The sequence below is a fragment of the Sebastes umbrosus genome, chromosome 12, assembly GCF_015220745.1.
Source record: "Sebastes umbrosus isolate fSebUmb1 chromosome 12, fSebUmb1.pri, whole genome shotgun sequence".
Lineage (NCBI taxonomy): Eukaryota > Metazoa > Chordata > Actinopteri > Perciformes > Sebastidae > Sebastes > Sebastes umbrosus.
Genome location: NC_051280.1, coordinates 29,064,751 through 29,087,106, shown reverse-complemented (window position 1 = coordinate 29,087,106; position 22,356 = coordinate 29,064,751). Strand labels below are relative to the sequence as shown.

Here is a 22,356-nt window from a genome sequence, read left to right as displayed (position 1 = left end):
TCAATTAAATTCTATGTTTATTAGGTCTGTCAATCGATTAAAATATTTAATAAGGGAGATTTGTCTTTGTATGTAATACTCTTATCAACATGGGAGTGGACAAATATGCCTGCGTTATGCAAATATGTGTATATATTTATTATCGGAAAGCAATTAAAACATTTTAACACAAAACAATGACAAATATTAGCATTAGTATAAAAAAATATGCTCAAATCATAACATGGCAAACTGCAGCCCAACAGGCAACAACAGCTGTCAGTGTGTCAGTGTGCTGACTTGACTATGACTTGCCCCCAAAACTGCATGTGATTATCATGAAGTGGGCATGTCTGTAAAGGGGAGACTCGTGGGTACAAATAGAACCCATTTTCATTCACATATCTTGAGGTCAGAGGTCAAGGGACCCCTTTGAAAATGGCCATGACAGTTTTTCCTCACCAAAATTTAGCGTTAGTTTGGAGCGTTATTTAGCCTCCTTCATGACAAGCTAGTATGACACAGTTGGTACCAATGGATTCATTAGGTTTTCTAGTTTCATATAATGCCAGTATCTTCACTTTAGAAGCTTTAAAACTAGAGTGAGAATGCGCAAGTTGCGTTAATGCGTTAAAGAAATTAGTCGCGTTAAAATGTTTACACTTGAATTGTTAATTTTGAAGAAGTTTTAGCAAGTTGCTGGTGTAGGATTTATTATTTTAATAACAAACAATAAGCACACAGTTTATTAATTAAACACTGGTATCGGATCGGTACTTGGTATAAGCCGATATCCAAAGCTCAGGTATCACTATCGGTATCGGGACTGAAAAAGTCAGATCGGATGGAGAAAGGTGCATCAACATTATAAACATTATATATTACATTAGAATATAAAAACTCTGCTGCTGATTTTACTGGATAACTAATAGACTGCATGAGTTGGTTTAAGATGCAGCAGAATGTCCAAAGTGTAAGTGTTTTAAATGTATTATAAGTCCATTAAAGTTATGAATTCTGGGTGACCCACGGTGTAAATGGTAGGTAGGCAGACTGGATTCAGACTTCAGGCTGGACAGATCACAACGAGAGAACAGAAGGAAAATCAGGCCTCCTGTCTAATCATGAATGGTTCACAGAACTTGGAAAGGCCTTCTTTAACGAGCAGACAGGGAGACTGAATGGAAGAATACAGTGGAAAAATACCATCTTTATGTTTCCATAAGCACATTAAATGACTTTTCTAATAATGATGATAATTACCCTGCTCTGAAGTACATGTCTAAATCTGGGTACTAATATGCTGAAAGCTCTTCTGCAGTGTTTCCTTTTTGCTTGGATCTTGTTTGCCCCTTGCTTACGCCAAGGAGGTTAAGCTGTTCGTCCTGTTTGTTGGTCTGTCCGTTAGTTAGCAAGATGTCTCAAAAATATGTTAACAGATCTCAATTAAATTTGGTAGAATGTTAATCCATACACCGTGGATAACAAAGGATTTGTTTTTTTGTAGGGCTGTCAATCGATTCAAATATTTAATCAAGATTAATCGCATGATTGTCCGTAGTTAAATGAATCACACATTTTTTTATCTGTTCAAAATGTACCCTAAAGTGAGATTTGTCAAGTATTTAATACTCTTATCAACATGGGAGTGGACAAATATGCTGCTTTATGCAAACGTATGTATATATTTATTATTGGAAATCAATTAACAACACAAAACAATGACAAACGTCCAGAAACCGTCACATGTACTGCATTTAGAATAAAAAATATGCTCAAATCATAACATGGTAAACTGCAGCCCAACAGGCAACAACAGCTGTCAGTGTGTCAGTGTGCTGACTTGACTATGACTTGCCCCAAACTGCATGTGATTATCATAAAGTGGGCATGTCTGTAAAGGGGAGACTCGTGGGTACCCATAGAACCCATTTTCATTCACATATCTTGAGGTCAGAGGTCAAGGGACCCCTTTGAAAATGACCATGGCAGTTTTTCCTCACAAAAATTTAGCGTAAGTTTGGAGCGTTATTTAACCTTCTTCATCTAGCTTTAAAATCGAGCCCGCTGTTGCGTTAATGCGTTAAAACACAAGATCTTTTTATTCCTTAATAGGACAAGATAATGATTTTTTTGGACATGTTTTGCTAAAGTACAGCCTTGAATGAAAAAATAATTCTGTCAGTATTTTAATGCGTACATTCTAGACATTTTGTCTTGTAAAAAAATACAAGTTGAGTTAGAAAATTAAAGACTAAATAAATCATTAACATAGTATTCCAAAGATCATTTTAAAATCAGCTATGGTTTTGGGGCTATAGGGAATGCTTATAAAAACGGCCTTTAAGTGGAGATACAGATTTTCTGCAGCACGCTGATAATCGCAGAATCAAGACCAGACATGACAGTTATTGGTTTTCTAATTAGAAACAGCGTGTTCGGCGGTGAAGACGTTGAACAATGAAGACATTAAAAGCGAAGACACTAAACAACGGGGCCTCCGGAGACGACTTGTCATCCGCTAACTGGTTTTTAAGCGGGGACAGATGCTGAGCGACTGAAACAAATGTCATGTGGGAGACATTCAGTAGAGAACTAATTTCAACAGTCTAATTCGAAAATATAACATCTACTCTGACAATATAACTGGTAGCATCGCAGTATCCCTATTTAAATTAATAGTCATCTACAGAAAAATAAGATATTAGATCACATAATGATCAGTTAATTTTGATTCTGAAGAAACAACAACAAGAGATCTTATTACCCAAAATGGAATTTTAGCTTTTTAGCACAAGCTGGGCAAAATAAAACCAGTGAGAGTCTTATTTTGATATCTGACATGTTCACAGGGAGCTGCTCAGTGTGTGTTCTCCTCGCCTGAGATGTCCAGCTCCTCCAGTGAGCAAATACAGTATATAAATCTGTATATTCAACTTTAAAGGGGACATATGCTCATTTCCAGGTTCATCCTTGTATTTTGGTTAACGCGATAATAACATGTTAACTGAAATTCATTTTAACGCCATTAGTTTTTTTAACGCATTAACGAAACTTGAGATTTTTAATTAACCTCTTAAAAATCCGACAGGAATCCATTGGTACCAATCATGTCATACTAGCTTGTCGCGAAGAAAGCTAAATAACGCCCCAATCTTACGCTAAATTCTGGCGAGGAAAGACTGACTTTGCCATTTTCAAAGGGGTCCCTTGACCTCTGGCCTCCAGATATGTGAATGAAAATGGGTTCTATGGGTACCCACGAGTCTCCCCTTTACAGACATGCCCACTTTATGATAATCACATGCAGTTTGGGGCAAGTCATAGTCAAGTCAGCACACTGACACAATGGTAACAACTCAATCATGTGCTAAATGCTGATTCAAATACACATATTTTGTGTTTGTTTAATAGTGCGGTTGTTTTGTTTTGTGGGGTGAGCATTTCGCTCTTATTTCATGCTGTTGTTTTTCAACATAATTGTCTTTGGAACAGACAGCTGGAATTAACTCGTGCCAGCTAATTTGATGTGTGTATTGCGGACATAAAACGTCACCTGTGTTTTGCCTCTGAGGCTACAGCTAACAATTACTTTCATTGAATCAGCCACTTATGTTTTTGATTACTCAATTATCAATTTAATCTATTACATTTCTAAATAACAACTTCCCAGCAGAAGTTAACAGCGCTCAAAGTGACATTAAAAATCGAAATAAAACTGGATAAGTATTAAATCCCTAATTATATGAACTAAAGAAAAGCGGAAAATCCACTTGAAACTTGACATAAATGATTAATAATCAATTCCTTGTCAATCGTAAAATCAATAAGTAGCGTAAGACAAAGCTTTTATTGGTCAATCAGCTATTTCTTTAACTTAAACTAAACATACTCAGTATCCACTTTGCTATGTATACTTTACTAGTAGTGAATAAGAGCCCGTCTAACAGGCCGACTTCTTGGTGATTCACAAGGTACTAGAAATGCTACAAATAGCAGTATTTCACATATTTTGTTTGTTACGAGGCCAGGTAAATTCTTCCAGGGAGACGTTTCTGTAAATGATAAATGCTTCCACTGGAGGTACATTTACCACATGTGTCTCCTACTTTTGATTCCACTCACTACTTTGTTCTAGCACAAGACGAAGAAGAAGAAGAAGACGAAAAAAGTGCATGAATAAATAAATAAAGAACCGCTGGCAAGTGGGCACAGGTGGCAATAGAGCCCATACTGGTCAAGTCGATTTTATTTATATAGCTCAATGTCACGTGAATCACAAATTTGCCTCAGGGGGCTTTACAATCTGTACAGCATACGATAACCTCTGTCCTTTTCAACCCCAGCTTTGGATAAGGAAAGCCCCCCCCCCCTCCATAAAGAAAGAAAAACCTTTTAACGAGTCCACACTGCCATTTGTTTGTTTGTTTGGTTGTTGTTGGTTTGATTAGCCTTTTCCAGTGGAAACGGGTCTAATGATTGGAAGAGGAAAGAGGCAATGTGCCGGGAAAATATCTGCCAGCTCCAGTTGCTCTCCCCATCTCGTTTGGATATCACCAAAGCAGACAACAAAGGATGGAGGGCAAGGGAAGAGATGAAGGGATGGATAGAAAGAAAGAAGAAAATAATGACAAATCTGGTAAAGGAGGAAAGAAGAAAGAGGAAGACAGAACATGGTATAAAGAGAGATAACAGATTCAAATACATATTGGAATGAAGACAGAAGCAAGAGACGTGGAGATATGACATTTATGTATATACAGTAGTTTGATGTAATTTAACTAAGGCTGTTAAACTTAACGCGATAATAACACTAATGTCTTTAATTGCCACTAATTTCTTTAACGTATTAACGCAACTTGCGATTTTTAGGTTGTAGCGGGTTCAGTTTTAAAGCTAGAGTGAAGATACTGGTATCATATGAAACTAGAAAACCTGAAGAATCCATTGGTACCATGACATACCAGAAGGTTGCGAAGGAGGCTAAATAACGTTCCAAATTGACGCTAAATTTTGGCGAGGAAAAACTGTGATGGTCCCTTGACCTCTGACCTCCAGATATGTGAATGAAAATGGGTTCTATGGGTACCCACGAGTCTCCCCTTTACAGACATGCCCACTTTATGATAATCACATGCAGTTTGGGAGCAAGTCATAGTCAAGTCAGCACACTGACACACTGACAGCTGCTGTTGCCTGTTGGGCTGCAGTTTGCCATGTTATGATTTGAGCATATTTTTTATGCTAAATGCAGTACCTGTGAGGATTTCTGGACAATATTTGTCATTGTTTTGTGCTGTTAATTGATTTCCAATAATAAATATATACATACATTTGCATAAAGCAATTTGCCCACTCTCATATGACAAGAGTATAAAAGTAAATATTTCACAAATCTCCCTTTAAGGTACATTTTAAACAGATAAAAAAATATGCCATTAATTAACTATGGACAATCATGCGATAAATCGTGATTCAATATTTTAATCGATTGACAGCCCTAAATTGAACGTACCTTGGTGGGTAAGAGCCTCCTTTGCCCACGGCCAGGTTGCAGCTCCTGCCAGCTCTTCACGCGCCGAGTTGCTGGCGAAGAAAACATTGAGCGTGTCGGTGCCGCTCAGCTGTAGCTCTTCCTTCAGCTCTTTCACACTCATATAGGCCCTGCAGAGATTTAAAAAAGAGAAAACATGAAAATATTAGACATAGAATATTAATGTCATAATTCTCAATATTAGATAAGCTCTAGTAGGGCTGGGCAATATATTGATATTATATCAATATTGTGATATGATACTAGATATCGTCTTAGTTTTTGGATATATAAAATATGGCATGAAAAAGTTTGTGACTGCTCTCAAAATCTGTGTGCTGGATTTTTCTAACTTCCATTCATGTCCATTTCTCACTTTATGCTCGTCTGGGAAGCGGCCGGGCAAAAAGGTTTAATACATAAGTAAGTAAATAGTTATAATAGTATGCATTTTTATGATATTTGTATTGTTCAACACAGGCCATTTCGGTAGAGACATTTAATATGACAATAAAATATAAATCATTTTGTTTTACTTTTGTACGGCACTTTGTAGGCAGACGTCCAGTAGTCGCTTTCAGTCCAAAATGGCGGAAGCGTAGCTCTACTGCTGGGTGCAATAGAACGACCAATTGGCTTTCACTTCTTATCAATATACTGTACGTTCTTTGGTACAGTATATACAGGCTGCTTTGGAGTTAGACAAGTGTTAGGCTGGCTAACTAGCAGAGGAGATGCTAAGCTAAGCTAAAAAGGGCTACCGAATGCAAAGAAATTAAATCTATTCCACAGAATGAAGTGTATTTTCCAAAATGTTAGACTAGTCCTTTAATCATGGAGACAGGTGAGACATCATTTCTGCTCAACGTAGCAACTTCGTATTGTGAGGGTGAATTTCGGGACGTGTATTCTCGGTGCCGGGCATCTCTTTAGACAGACCACAGTTTGCTTCAACCCCTCAACATCTCTCTCTGCCCCGTATGTGCCTTCCAAAGTATAACTGTTTGAATTGGTCAGGGTACTTCAAACCACTGCCCCCCTCGCAGCCCACCACCCCGCCACCCCTCCACCTCTTTCTCTTTCTCTAACTGTGATAAATTACCCTGGAGGCACTTTGATGTGGAGAGGCCGACTTTGTTTTCCCTGGCCGCGGTGATGTCACATGTCATTTTTCTCCTTTGCTTTCATAGCTGGAAAGCTTTTTGCACCCATCACCGTTAGGCCTTGCTGGGTCTGAGAGCCTTGCAGTGGGGTCTCACTGGCTGCCCAATTTGCGCATGCCAGACAGTTAAAGCTTTTAGCTGAGCCTCCTTTTCTGGAGCACTACAACTGCTTGATGAAAACACTAAAATCTGGCTGTCAGTGTATGTGTGTGTCCGTGTGTATGCACTTCTTTTGCATCTGCTTTATGTACAGGCCGTGGTAATAAATATCAACAGTGCCAAGTCATCCTGGTGGTGCATCAGTATATAAGGGTCATATTTACAAAAATACATTTTGTCAAATGTATGAATCATACATAATTTTGTTAGTGAAGTCTTTCATCTCGCCCGGGCAAAGCTTTGGATTTAAGTGTTTTTCAATGGTCATAACGTAATGGATTATTGTTTCATGTTGTATTTCTAAAGCAGGGAGGTTTGATCATGTTCAGCTGTGGGGCTAACTTTGTTAAAATTACTAAGCCTACTTTAATCCTTACCTCAGTCACTTCAAGTGTATTTGGATGATTTGTTTTATGTTGGGTTCTTAGAAAATAATAATGCTTTTGATGAAGCTCAGCTGTAGGGCTAAATTTGTAAATATTACTTACCTATGCTTCAATTCTTAGAAGATTAAAAAAGTTTCATCAGAAATATCATTTATATAATTGCTCATTAAAAATACTTCAGCTTTGGCTCGGTGCTGCTCACGTTGTTCCAACAGCCTGAAGGATAGACAGGTGAGCCTGCGACCGTTAAAATCTCGGCTTTCAGCTGGGAAAAATCTAGATGGATGAAATAAGAAAGCAGTAATCCCTTTTCTCCCATACGCTACTTTCAACGTACCATTAAGCGAGGCACTTCGCCTCTAAATTGGTCCAAAGGTGTTACTCAGCAGCCAAGAGTCCCGCATGTGTGTAATCCTCCCCCTAATGCAATCCCTCCCTGAGTGCATGTGTTGTACTGTAAATAAGAATGTGTTTTCTCGGGCACTTTGCCTGACTAAATGAGGTTTAAGATTTAAGATGCTTCAGGGAAGCCCTGCTCTCACTACATTACTGAAGCTGAGTTCAGCCGAGGCCGCGCGCAGTATCCATCAACCGAGGCTGTGCAATTACAAGTGACAGAAAGCTGACCACTAAAGAGTTGACTCTTCAACTTCTGAGACTCGGAGGATGCCTCAATGGAAGGCTACGGCCAACCTGGCCAAAAAAATAAATGGCTCTACATGATTGAAGTGTAAACTACGGTTATGAATTAACAAAATTACCATTTGTGGGCAAATCAAACACTGTGTGAATCAACAGCAGAGTCAGCATTAGCACTGTCACCATGTAAAACTGTACCAAAGCAACGGCAGCCAAACATTTAAATGTATTACTGTATATACTAGTTTACTGTGCACTTCACTTTGTGCAATGTTACATGCTGAAATAAAGTAAATAAAAGGGCTTGATGAATGCAGTGCTAGGAGAGGATACCGGCACTCACAGGTAATATATTAAAAAGTCACTTTTATTGCATGAGTGCAGACTCCTTCAGTGCAGGAGTGTACTCTCACATACTGAGAACCAGTCACCCACAACAAGCCCCAAGTAGTCGCGTTTACATGCAACAACAATGGTCGTGTCTAGATGGTAATCCACAAAATTGTGAAAAAATGCAAAAACTATCGCTGGATGTCAATGTCTAACGTTAACCATTGGAGGTCAATATCTAACCTTAACCATTGGAGATCAGTGCCTAACCTTAACCATGAGAAGTCAATGCCTAACCTTAAACACTGGAGGTCAATGTCTAACCTTAACCATTGGACATCAGTGCTTAACCTTAACCGTTGGAGGTCAATGGCTAACCTTAACCATTGGAGGTCAATGCCTAACCTTAACCATTCAAGGTCAATGCCTAACTTTAACCATTGGATGTCAATGTCTAACCTTATCCATTGGAAGTCAATGCCTAACCTTAACCATTGGAGGTCAATGCCTAACCTTAACCATTGGAGGTCAATACCTAACCTTAACCATTGGAAGTCAATGCCCAACCTTAATCATTGGAGGTCAATGCCTAACCTTAACCATTCAAGGTCAATGCCTAACTTTAACCATTGGAGATCAGTGCCTAACCTTAACCATTCAAGGTCAATGCCTAACTTTAACCATTGGATGTCAATGTCTAACCTTAACCATTCAAGGTCAATGCCTAACTTTAACCATTGGATGTCAATGTCTAACCTTAACCATTCAAGGTCAATGCCTAACTTTAACCATTGGATATCAATGTCTAACCTTAACCATTAAACTAAGGGAGGTGGGGCTTAGCAAATGCTCAGTTACGATGTTATGGACTTGCAAGCTTGTATGCTGTAACACAAGCTCACTGGCATAGAAAGCATAAGGCAGACATAAGGCTGGCAACATCCATGGATCAAATGTGAGATATTGTGAATCAACAATCTCATTCACATGTAGAGTTGCATTCACTGTTCTGGGAAACATTGCAGTTATGTTTTTACAAGTGAGTAAAACATGACCACAATAAAACTTGAGATTCACGTGCACGTAAAGCGTCAAACAAGGTTGGAACAGGATTGTGCTTTCAGGGGAGTTGCCTGGAGCTCTTTGCACACAAAGTGCACCGTCCAGGATTTACAGACCAAGAACTGTTAGCAAATCCTGGACATGTGTCTCAGCATAAATGAACATGATGTCCCCCGCCACCCCATCACTCCCTCTCCACCCTTGCCTCTCTCTCTGTCCATCTTTCCCCCTTCCTGCTCCCTTTTCTTTATTGTAACGCCAGAATCTGCAGTGTACCTGGCCATCGCCCTAGAACTGGCTCTCAACAACAAATTTGTGTCGTGACAGCAGCTGGCTTGAAAAAACCTCTGGCCCCGTACTGGCCAGCAGCAGCTGCACACGTATAGGGTCCCACAATCTGAATACCTGGCCAAGAGCTCAAAGAGAAGGGGAAGGGGGGGGATATCAAAAACCCAGATCCCAAACATAAAAATGGTTCAGTGCTCCGCAAACGCCAGCGAAATGTCATCCGCACATTAATTGTCTTTCCGCCTGAGAAAGTTGCGAGTTGGGAACCAGGGACACGCACGCATGTCGGCACGTTGAAGCGCTCACACACATAAGCATTTTCAACAAGCTGGGGGTCAGGACCTTTCCAGAAGACCTACACTACTGTTAGTCCACCGAGCCCGGTTTTACTACACTCCGGTCTCCTGTGTATTGGCTGTTCATGTTGTTTTCAGTGGGGGGTCAGGAGCTTATAGACAGGAACTCTGGCAAGATTCACTGCAGGAGTTACATCACTGCATAGAAGAAGAAGCACACACATACTGTGACTTTTGAGTTTTGCTTTCAAGATCTGAAAAGCAGAGGCCTTATTTATGGAAGTCTCTCATGCAAAAACATTCTGCACAAAAATCCAGATCAAATCCAGAGCCGTGATTTATAAAAGCGTGCGCGCATCAACGTCAACATGTTACATTGATCTCTCCAGTTCCCTGTCATATATCAGGCTAAAACAGATTCCAGTTATTACCCCGAAGGTAAGTGTGGTGGATATATTTTCATTTGTTATTTGGAATATTTTTCGCAATAACCATCAAATTAAATCTGGAATAAATCACTGAGCATTTTATATAATCGAGGCCAAAGGACCAGACCCCAAAACAACAGAGCAGAGTGCTGTCAGCTGTCCAACCTTTTTCATTAGAGTCCATCTCCTCGCTGCAGGGTAGAGAGCTCAGGCTGAGTACAGGGAACATCTGACCATAACAACTACCAAACAATTTTTTTACCCTCTGTCTGTCTTGTGGTGTCTACCCCACCAAGCTCATGACCACACAACATAAATTAACAAGGGCTGTCAATCCATTAAAACATTTAATCGCGATTAATCGCATGATTGTCCATAATTCATCATGAATAATCGCACATTTTTAATCTGTTCAAACCGTACCTTAAAGGGAGATTTGTCAAGTATTTAATACTCTTATCAACATGGGAGTGGACAAATATGCTTGCTTTCTGCAAATGTATGTATATATTTATTATTGGAACTCAATTAACGACACAAAACAATGACAAATATTGTCCGAAAACCCTCACAGTTACTGCATTTAGCATAAAAAAATATAATCAAATCATAACATGGCAAACTCAAGCCCAATAGGCAACAACAGCTGTCAGTGTGTCAGTGTGCTGACTTGACTATGACTTGCCCCAAAACTGCATGTGATTATCATAAAGTGGGCATGTCTGTAAAGGGGAGACTCGTGGGTACCCATAGAACCCATTTCCATTCACATATCTTGAGGTCAGAGGTCAAGGAGGGACAAAAAAAAACAACCCAACCAAACCAAACTCTTCGGCCAAAATGGCCGCTAGGCAGGTATTATGCAAATATGTTACTTGGTGACATCACCACGTTATGGAAGAAAAGGCGGCACTTCAAGCATGGCGTTTCAGGCAGTTCAGGAGCAGTGTTTCTGTGGGGGAGAGTAACTCTCTTTGGCGTGGGCTTTGTGACTTTGCAGACCTTTTACATGAACAAAAAAGCTATATAACACACTAAAGGAAAGGGGAAAAGCACAATTGGTCCCCTTCAAGTGATATGAAGATGGATATGAAGATGCTTTAGTTGCAAGGTTGGGAATTGGATTATGGTGCGAGGAGTTGTAGTAACAAATCCTGTAAACCGGTAAAGAGAGGTCCATTTGACCAAAGTATAAATGGAAAAAAATAGCTATTCTACCGGTTTAAAAAGCATTAATGCATCCTTGTGTTAAGCTGTCACACTCTTTCAACTCCAGACATCAAGCGCTAAATCGCTTTAAAAAAAAAAAAAAATAGCTCCAGCTTCCATGTTCTGAATCCCAGTGGCCCAGTGTAAAGCTTGTGGTTACAATTTGGATTAAGGACGGAGGTCTTTAAGAGCCTGGGCCGACGACTTCATGGCGAGACATCATGCGAGCTATTTGGAACTCTGCATGAGCCCGTCTGTCAGACCGAATGGAAGGCAGCGGGCTGCCGCTCGAGTTGTTTAGTAAAAATAAGTGTGTACTTTGGCCTCTTCACCCACCATGGCCATTTCACGGAGCTCTCTCTAAAAACCACTGAGGAAAGTGAGAGTACTAATTTGTACGTGAGCTGACTTGAGCTGTTCATTGCACATCCCTGCTGAAGCACAATGCAGCGTGCATTCACCTCATGGGGAGAGATAGTCTTATTAGTGGCATTTATGCCCAGAGACTTCTTGCCTCTGGAAAAACATGTTGTCCTCACTGGCTGAAACTTGTATCCCCCCGGTGCTTTCTCCACAATGTAGAGGGCGGTAATTCTAGTTTGGGATCACAGCTAAGCTAGGTTCTGTTACTGAAACACAAATCTGTCACACTAAAAATCTTCCAATGCTTTAATGGCCATAATCTCTTCCTTTCCTAATCAGCTTTGAATGTGAAAAATATGTAGAAAGAGTTACGTTAACTACAGCACTTGTAAATAATTATTGCATAAAACTAGTGTCCCTGTTAAAAAGACAAACTCAGAACAGCAGAGTGGTGACTTTTGTCTATTAACCTTACCTGTCAGGGGACTCAGGATCGAAGCAGGTCTTGAGGACGTCGGTGACCTCCGGGTCACAGCAGTCTCCGTCATCGTAGTCATAGTGTATACTGTTGCACTCCATGTTACAAACTCCATCCTGCCTCTTCCAGTTGTAGCAGGGCCCCAGTCGAAGGCAGTCCCCTCCGTCGTGGCCTGTCCTCGGGTGGTCGCACTCAGGGTCACATTGGCGGTTCCCAATCTTCCCGATTCGACAGTTGCTGAGGATGAACCGCTGCCGGAAGCTGGAGTTTCTGACGGCGTGCACGCTCAGATCCAGGGTGATGTTGTAAGGGCGAAAGGCCTCGGTAAGAGCCTGGTGCTGGAGCTGGATCTGGTCTTGCGACACGGTGGGGTTCCCGCCGTCGTCGTCGGAGAGGTTGACGATCCGGTAGCGAACTCGCTTGGTGGCGCGGAGCTGCCAGTTGTCGTTGTAGCCAAAGATGATGTCGGTGTTGTCGCAGGGTGTCAGGCCGCAGGGCGGCGGCAGGAACGAGGAGACGAGTTCTTGTTCGGGGACGGGAGTGGTGGTGATGGTCGGATGGAGGCCGACTTTGTACGGAGCCCAAACCTCTTCCACCTCAAAGTTAGAAGCAAAATTTCAGTTAATTTTAATACTACATCCAAACCAATTTCAGTATATAACCATTAAACAAGTAATGCTGATAAGTAATGCTTTATGATTGGCCTAATGTGATGACTGAACAACTGAAAGTGTAGTGATTAAATATAGTCGGTTACATTAGTGAAGTCAGCCCACATCGCCAGGAGCGGCTCGCTTTTGTCAATTTGAAGTGGCCGCTTCAGCAGGTCCTCATGAGAGCGGGCGCAGCCCCACAACACCACGCCCCCTATGTGGCCCCTGAAGCTGTGTCCCTGATCTGATTGGTTGCTGCCGAGGAAAAGGGTTCTGCACGTCTTCATGAAGGGACTGCAGAGATTCCCCGACTGGAGACCGCTCTCTCCCACCTGAGAGGAAAGGCAGACGAGAAACCACAGCACATGGCACTTTTAGGCTGAGCATGAAAGACCATTCTTGAGCTTGAAAAATAGATGACGATCATGTGACATTGGGTGAAAGATCCGGAGAAAGCTAGTAAGAGGAACTTGAGTTGGGATTGCTTTATCGAAATGCCGTTGTATTTCAGTGATCAGCAAGTTGAAAGTGAAGTGATAAATGACCAAACTGTCAACTATGCAACTAAAACCACACACCTTGGCTCCATCAACATACAGGCTCATGTTGTGGCCGTTGTAAGTGGCCATCAGGTGAGTCCAGACGTTGGCTCGGTACCGCTGGTGGCTGTAGACGGTGGTGGATTTTAGGGCTCGGTCCGTGCGAAGCGTGAAGTAGAACCGGGCGTCTTTGGCGCCGGCGGGTTCTACAGTGCGGATGCCGACCGACCAGCCCTTCTCACTCAATGAATGGGAACAGTTGTCATATACGCCTAAGGCAAAGAAAGGAATGGGGGAAAAAGTTAAATATATTATTTTGAAAGAATACAGGTGGGGAACAAAAAACAAAACATGCAAACATTATCTTGCAGAGTCAAAGGACAGCAACTTTACAACTGGTCATTGGCCTCAGGAAAATGACTAAATTAAACAAACAAGCAATCCTTGTAAGTGATTGCAGTCCCGGGGACAACAGAGAAAGAGGCTGAGGCGCACAGATAGAGAGAGTAGAGAATAGACAGAGACAGCAGGGAGAGAACAGGGAGGGGAAGGAGGACAGAGGAGGTATTTCACTCAGCCAAGGCATGGCCCTGATGTTTCCATCTGCTTTTGCAACAGACACACACGGATCCACATCTGCTCCCCAGATGTGTAACACTGGGACAGCGAGGGGTCAGGGAACCCCTTCACCCTCCTCAACGCTGTATATGTTTACATCCGTATGTGTGCGTGAGTGTGTAAAGTGGGCGACTGTAGCAAAATAGCCCTCGGGTTTAGGAAGCGAGCCAGTTTCATGGTTAAAGCGTTTAATTCAGTTACAGAAAGCAGCGGTTAGGAGGCTGCAGCTTTGCCAAGTGGATTTAATTATACTTTATGTAATGCCACAATTACATTAGTATCAATCTATGCATATCTACAGTAACACATGAAATGCTAATTGTGCTACATATTGCACTTAATCATAAATAAAAATCAGCATTTACATACATTGCACTGCCAAATGTATGTGTATCATAATGTCATTTCCTGGGAAATCTGCTGAATTGCTTTACAGTGCACAGCATGCTGTAGGTATGTTGCTTAAAGTGGCATTAGGCAGAATGTTTTTGGTATAACTGGGAAAAATATCCATAATAACCTTTCGACATATTGTAATTCAAGTGTTCTGAGTGAAAACTAGACTTCTTCACCTCCTCATGGCTCTGTTTACAGGCTTTAAAAAAATCTAGCCCATGACGGGAGACTTTGGCCAATCACAGGTCATTTCAGAGAGAGAGCGTTCCTATTGGCTGTTCAATCAACGGAGGCAGCTGTCAATCACTCGCAAACTCCGATGAAACGGTCAAACTAGGCAGCGCTGATTAAATATTAATCAATATTCGGATACTGTAAGGCTTATTTTTTGCGTAAAATGTTTTCAGAAACATCTTGTAGTGTACTGTTTAGCTGTAAAATGAGAAAGTTTGCTCCGGCTGGTGGGCGGTGCTTGGTATTTCCTCAACTGATCTCATCATGGCTGCCGGGTCACAAACTTTCTAATTTTACAGCTAAACAGTACACTACAAGATGTTTCTGAAAACATTTTATGCGAGAAGTAGGCATTACAGTAACAAAATATTGATTCATATTTGATCAGCGCTGCCTAGTTTGACCGTTTGATCGGAGTTCACGAGTGATTGACAGCTGCTCAGAAACGGCAAGGCTCCAGCTCGGCTCTGATTGGTTGTTTTCCTCCGGTCTATGAAATCTTGCAGATGCCATTAGGAACACCGGAGGAAGTTTTCTGTGTTTCATGCAACAGCAGATGTCATGGTGGAAAAGAAGCTGCCAAAAAAGTTACAAAATTTTGTTTGCAATAGGAAACAACAAGGTTTATGGGAAATGCGGTCTTTATGTTGCGAGACATTTTGCACTACCGCACTCATAACTTCAGGGCTATACCATTCATCTCCACCGTGGTCTCAATTAGGTCGTTTTTAGTAGTTGACAGCACAACGTTGACATAATATCACTGCCTGAAGTCGTTATGGCAAACATTTTTGCAAACAGTTGGTTATTTACACATTCAGCAGGCCTGCAGGGAGCAACATTAGCATTCACTTGGCGTCATGTTTCTGGCAATGTAAGTCCAATATTCACTCTCCTTTTAGCTCTGTTTCCAAGGTGTATAAATGGCACGATATTACAAGGACATTCCACGTGTCATGAGAATGAATTTTAGCCTTTTCCCATGTCATTTTTACGCCATGCAACAAAACTAGGGTAACATCTGCGGTTAGGTTTAGGCGATAAAACTGCTGAAGTAGGGATGGGTATCGTTAAGATTTTAACGATACTCCTAATCGGTTTGGTTCTTTATTGATACTCTTATGGGTTATTTTTCATAACTAAATAATTGCTTTTTAATATACTATTTCAAAAAAGGAAATATATTCGGAACAGGATTAGAATTTATTTTAAATATAACTAACTGTTGTTTTAGAGCAGCAACAGTAATGTTTACAAAAGAAAAGTCCCTATATGGACTCAATAATCTCACTGGAAACAAATCTAAAATGTTTACTTGACAAATCTCCCTTTAAGGTACATTTTGAACAGATTAAAAATGTGCGATGAATCACGATTAAATATTTGAATCGATTGACAGCCCTAGCTGACACATTAGTATTGCCATAAATGTTGGCCAAAATGTAGTAAAATAATTACAATTCTACTAAGAAAATGAAGAATCGGTGTCATCATTATGTTGTTTGTCGAGCAGCGCACTCTGGACAACAGTAACATAACAATAAAGGATGCAATGTACAAACAAATGGACTCATAAGATAATCACTGACCATTAGAGGTCAAACCTGTGTCAATGTCATGTCTAGCAGAAACAATAGGAGTTTGTTTTTCCCCTGTATTTGTCAGATTCCTTCAGGACACTACAAAGAGAAAGGCCCATGCCACAAAATGCCGCCCTCACATAAGGAAGCAATGAGGGGGAAAAAAGTTGAGTAATGGAGTCGGATCTTTGATCAGAGTAAATGTGAGCGGACATAACAGTTTGTGGTCTCCCTCGCTATCTGGACAGCTGTGGTGCTGCACCATAGCGCTTTTATCCTCTTCAATTTGCTTGATGTATGTGTTGTTCTGTCAAAAATGTGCAGCTTTTCCAATGTAATATTCATTGTTGATGTTGGAGGGGGAAAAAAAAAAAACGTGATGTTCATCTTCATGTGAAGAGGAGCCTGGTTAAATGAAGGTTTCATAGGATCAATGTGTCTGCGGTCGCTTGCTCACAATCAATGGAAACCCACAGGCAGCGCTAACTATGAGGAAAGAGACTGAATGAAACACGCCCTGGGAATGTCCACGGTTATGTAACTGCATATTTATTTTAGAGCCTGTGTGAAGAATGAAAATATAATCTAATTTGTTGTGACAAAACAAAATGGCTTAAAAACAATGTTACTGTCATCAGATAACTCATTATATATTATTATGGAAGTTATTAGCTTCTAATACAGGAATCATTTTCATTTATAACCTTGTTCTTTGTTTAAAGGGGACATATCATGCTCATTTCCCAGTTCATACTTGTATTTTGGGTTTCTACTAGAACATGTTTACATGCTTTAATGATAAAAAAACACATTATTTTTCTCATACTGCCTGTCTGAATATACCTGTATTCACCCTCTGTCTGAAACGCTCCGTTCTAGTGCCTGTCTCTTTAAGACCCCTTCCTGAAAAAGCCCAGTCTGCTCTGATTGGCTTAGAGAGAAAAATATGGTGCACCTTTGTAAAGGTAGTTCTCAAGCTGTGGACGATATATTCTAATAACCCTGCATGTGACATAGGAAGGGAAGCCAAATGTGAATGGCTTGTTGAACCACATGGCTTCTGATCTAGACAGTAGGAGTGTAAGAAAATATTGAAAATACTGAGTATCGTGATATTATGTTTTGTGATACTGTATCGATTCTCCAAAAAATTGTATTGACTTTTGGCTGGACCGCAGAGGGACAGCCCTACAAACGCAAAAGTCTGTCGCTGAGTGACTGACTGAGTTATGAAGTTACACGATTGGTCGGTCGAGCGTTGGCGTTTCCTCATTGGCCGTTGCTCTTTCAAAATGAAAAGACGAGGAACAGTCTGTTATGCAAATGAGCCCATCCAGCGCGCCGCCTCCGACTCACGAAACTTGTACCAAGATGTCAAACTAGGCGATATAGTTCTACAATGACACAAGATTCAGCAGTGGCATAGCCTATTTCTCGCTTAAAATGTTTAACATGTCTCACAGTAGGATGCAGTTTAATTTTTGGCATATTCAAACAAGACAATTTAATTTAAAAGATATACAGTATATCAGCTTATCTTGTTTTTTCAATGTGTTACTGAGTGTACTGCATTATTTTTTTTATAAAAACAAGATTTGATCTTCAAAAAATCTAAAAAGGGGGTGTCGCACAATCAAGGTCAATATGGTAGCTATATTATAAGCAGATTAAGAGGCTATGTCAGTCCTGTATGCACAAAAATAACACTGTTTAAGAATCCGGCAGGGTGTCCTTTGCGAGCACACTAGATGTAGGGGGCGCCAGCTAAAATACTGCCTAAAGGCACCAAACAACAAACTAGGGCTGCTCTCAACCACATAAATTCTTAGTTGACTAACACGCATACGATTTTGTTGACTAATCAATTAGTTGATTTAATGGACAGATCTGCAGCAAACCTTTAAATGTTGTGTTTACCAGAAATGTGCTCATAAGTTTCTTGGAAATAAGACATGAAAAAAGCATAAAAAACAACTCTACTAAAGAAATCATAGTCGACAAAGACCAAAACAACAGATTAGTCACCTAATTGACTACCTACCCCAAACATGCTGCATTTCCAGTCATCAATAAAACCAAACATATAAAACTGAGCAAATCCTAACATTTGAGAAGCTGAAACCAGAGAATGTTTTGCTAGCTCTGCTTAATAAATGACTTAAATGATTAACTGATTATCAAAATTGCTGATTCATTTTCTGTCAATCAACTAAGCCGTTAATCATCTAATCGTTTCAGCGCTCACAATAATGTCATCGTGTATTCCCGATCACTGTGATTTCTGTCATCGCCGTCGTCACCATGTCTGCAGTAGAAACCAAAACAGAGTGGATAAACTCTGCGTGACCTCTGTCATAAAAGGCAGCAGCCTCCTGAGACCAGTATCCTTTCTCTTGGAAAACATTTAACACGAACTTCACGCAGCACAAGAGATTGCTGTTAAAAAGGGCAAATCCAAATGCTATTAGGGGTTACTAGATATTACAGTATAGCTGTCACAGGCTATTTGCAACGACATGCTGTACAGCACCATAAGCCTTGAGTGTCGGAACGGAAATCTAGGCTGCTTAAATAGAGCGGGAGAGAACAAGCAACAGCAGGCAAGGAGAAGGAGGGAGACAGCTAAGAGGCTGACAGACTAACTGATGCTGGATGGGCAGACATGTTAACCAACAGGAGGATGATACAAATATCCTGAATACACAAGCAGCTGTCAGTGTGTCAGTGTGCTGACTTGACTATAACTTGCCTCAAACTGCATGTGATTATCATAAAGTGGGCATGTCTGTAAAGGGGAGACTCGTGGGTACCCATAGAACCCATTTTCATTCACATATCTTGAGGTCAGATGTCAAGGGACCCTTTTGAAAATGGCCATGCCAGTTTTTTCCTTGCCAAAATTTAGCATAAGTTTGGGGCATTATTTAGCCTCCTTCCCGACAAGCTAGAATGACATGGTTGGTACCAGTGGATTCCTTTGGTTTGCTAGTTTTATGTGATACCAGTACATCTTCACTCTAGCTTGCGTTAATGTGTTATTATCGCGTTAACTTCTTTGACAGCTCTAATTCCCTCATCACTGTCATGGGGCATCTATCCCACAACTTAGTGTGTGGCCATGAGACTGTGGTTACAGCTCCAGTTACCAGAGATGAGTATTCCTTTATACACAGTGGTGGAAGAAATATTCAGATCCTTTACTTACAGTAAGTAAAAGTACTACAGCTAGGGTTGTCCTCCAACAAAGACAATCTTAGTCGACTAACACTCACACGATTTTGTTGACTAATCGATTAGTTGATTTAATCGAAAGATCTGTAAAACTGACACAAAAGCACCACTTTAAATCTTGTGTTTACCAGGGATGTATATACATTTAGAAATATGTCTTTCAGCAAGAAAAAAAGCATAGAAAACAACTAATTTAGTAAAGTAATCATAGTCGACTAAGACCAAAACTAAGAGGGGGCAGCCCTAACCACAGTAATACCACACTGTGAAAATACTCCACTGCAAGTAAAAGTCCCTCATTAAAAACTTGAATGAAGTAAAAGTATGTAAATATTATCAGCAAAATGTACTCCAAAGTAAAAGTACTCATTGTGTAGTAAAATGTTCCTTGTCAGTGTTTTATTTTTGGATTGATATGTTGCATTTTACAGCTGTAGTTGTTTACATGTGTGCTAATTTCAACTCCTACTGCACAGAAAATACTATAATTATCTAACCCTCCAGTGTATCAGAAACATTCAAAAGATGCATGGTTTTCACTGGACAGGATATATAGTAGCCTAAATAAGCTGTCAGACAAATGTATTGCAGTAAAAACTACTATTTGCCTCTGAGATGTAGAAGTATAAAGTTGCATAGGTTACTCAGGTAAAGTACAAGTACCTCGAATGTGTACTTAAGTGCAGTAGGCTACTTCAGTGATTGTATTACACTGTAAACAATTGCTGTTAATTTGCAGCAGGATTTCAACAGTATTAACCTGTTATTGCTAAAAACAGTGCTTTACTGTTAATACAAAAGAAAACCTGTTAAATTACGCTCATAGGCCGTTTTTTAACTGAACTATAATGCATTCTTAAAAAAAGCCCTTTACTGCTGATCAACTGTCTAAAGTATCATCAGTAACAGTTTCATGCAGTATTTGTTTATTCTGGGACCTGATCTGCACATGTGAGGGTTGTACATTGTACATGATTGGAAAATCAGTGAATTAGCTCTGTTCTTCACTCACATGTTGTTCTGGTTTGCATGCTGTGCTTGTAGCCAGCTATAGTAACTTACATTTTGGGAAAAGTGTCAACAAGTCTATTATAGCCTTTTTCCTAACAAGTGCCTTTAATTGTATTTAGTGTGACTATTCCTATGTCTGTAACCTGCTAAGTCTATTCATCTAGGCAAAGTTTATTAAAATGTATGTAAAAAACACAACCTAAATAGTGCATTAAAACAAATCAGTAAGATAATGTAAAAGAAAGGTGAAAACCAGCTATATAATGTGTCTTTAAACAGTAAATTAACTGTAAAATACTATAAAATTAATTAAAAAAAACAGTTCAAACTGTATTTTTCATTAACAGTACAAAGCTGTACATTTCAGTGACAGTATAATAATGTTAATTTGACAGTAACATAAAGGCAACCCTGCTGCCATGAGTTCTTTACTGTTATTTCACTGGGACGTTCTTAACAGTGTGGACATAAGTGTGACTATGATGCTGTTATGATGAGTTTTCACCCACCTGCTATGACCGCCGGGTTGCTCTGCCCTCCCTCCGGCTTCACCCACAGCTCCAGACTGAACCGAGCCCTCGGCAGCTCCACCCCCGCAGCCGGCTTCACCTTCAGCTGCTCCCGGCGCCCGCTGAAGTACAGCGCGGTCATCCAGGACGGATCCAGCACCCTGGGCACGCGGCTCCCCCAGGGAGTGGAGCTGCTCCCGGCGGGCGGGTCCTCCACCTCCACCTCCACCTCCACCTCCACCACCTCCCTGGAGGAGTAGTCCTCTGTGGACTGCTCCACCTGGTCTCCATCTTCCTGCTGCAGCCTGTAGAGCACCTGGAGCCCCCTGGAGTCAGTCGAGCTGTCGGGGGAAACCTTCTCCCAGCTGGTGTTGCCGTCGTCCTCGTAAGGAGACGTTCCACTGAGGCTCCGCGTGAGGCGGGGGCTGGAGCCGCGCGTGGCCGAAGAGGAGACGCTGCGTTCGGCGTCTTTCCTCAGAGACGTCCCGGGCTGCTGCGTGGTGTTCTCACTCACATAACTCGCCTCTCTTTCGTCAGTTATGGAGCCTTTCTCATATGTGACATACCCGTCTCCCACCACCACCACCGCCGCCACATCCTCCTCTACTTCGCCCCAGCTTCGCTTTTCCTCCACCGCAGGAGCGCCCCGTAGCACCCCGGTGTCGAACCCACACCCTCCAGCCGCACAAAGAGCGCTCTTAACTGTGTCTCTGCGGCTCGTGTGCGTCCTCGGCCGGGCCGCTGGAGGGCGGTGTTGGGACGGTTGGAGGGAGCGAGGTTGCCGGCGGGACCTCCAGACGCCGGAGACGGTGCAGGGTTCACCTGCTAGCCGGGAGAGCTCGCTGTCTGCCCGCAGCGCCATGGAGCGTTTGTACCGGCTGAGTGCATTGGAGCGGACCGGGCTGGGCAGCAGCCACGTGTTCGTGATGAGGACGAGGAAGACAGCCAGGAGTCTGATCAACAACATCGTCTCAGGTCAAGGGGAAGGTATTTTTTTGGCGGGGTTTGTTTTGTTGAAGATAAAAAGAGGAGGAAAAATATTTTTTTTTTTTAAAAAAGTATGCCTCTGGTTTCCAGGTCAGCAGCAAAAGAGGTCTCACACCAGATTATTATTTGCGCACATTTATGCAGCAATAAAGAAAGTTTAGGGCTTAGAATTAAAATTTATTTTGGTAAACAAATTAGGAAAGTAATCAGTGCATTCCAAAAGGATCAAACTAATAAAGTCACATTCAAAGTTTCTCTATTGCATATTGAGGTGTTTGGTATAAA

General features: G+C 41.2%; 1 protein-coding gene across 2 annotated transcripts in view; it reads right to left on the bottom strand.

Moving 5' to 3' along the window:
• The window catches only part of pappa2 (pappalysin 2), a 90,817-nt gene extending 68,707 nt beyond the window's left edge, over positions 1 to 22,110 (bottom strand). For both annotated transcript variants that reach the window (XR_005209209.1, XM_037788020.1), the window contains exons 1-5: positions 21,085 to 22,110; positions 13,545 to 13,777; positions 13,071 to 13,298; positions 12,311 to 12,909; positions 5,495 to 5,643 (exon numbers count right to left, since the gene is read on the bottom strand). Coding sequence is in view for 1 of the 2 variants with exons in the window: in XM_037788020.1 (XP_037643948.1) it covers positions 5,495 to 5,643; positions 12,311 to 12,909; positions 13,071 to 13,298; positions 13,545 to 13,777; positions 21,085 to 22,051 (2,176 nt within the window). In the remaining variant the exon portion in view is untranslated. The remainder of the gene's footprint in view (positions 1 to 5,494; positions 5,644 to 12,310; positions 12,910 to 13,070; positions 13,299 to 13,544; positions 13,778 to 21,084) is intronic.
• Between the last annotated feature and the right edge of the window lie 246 nt (positions 22,111 to 22,356).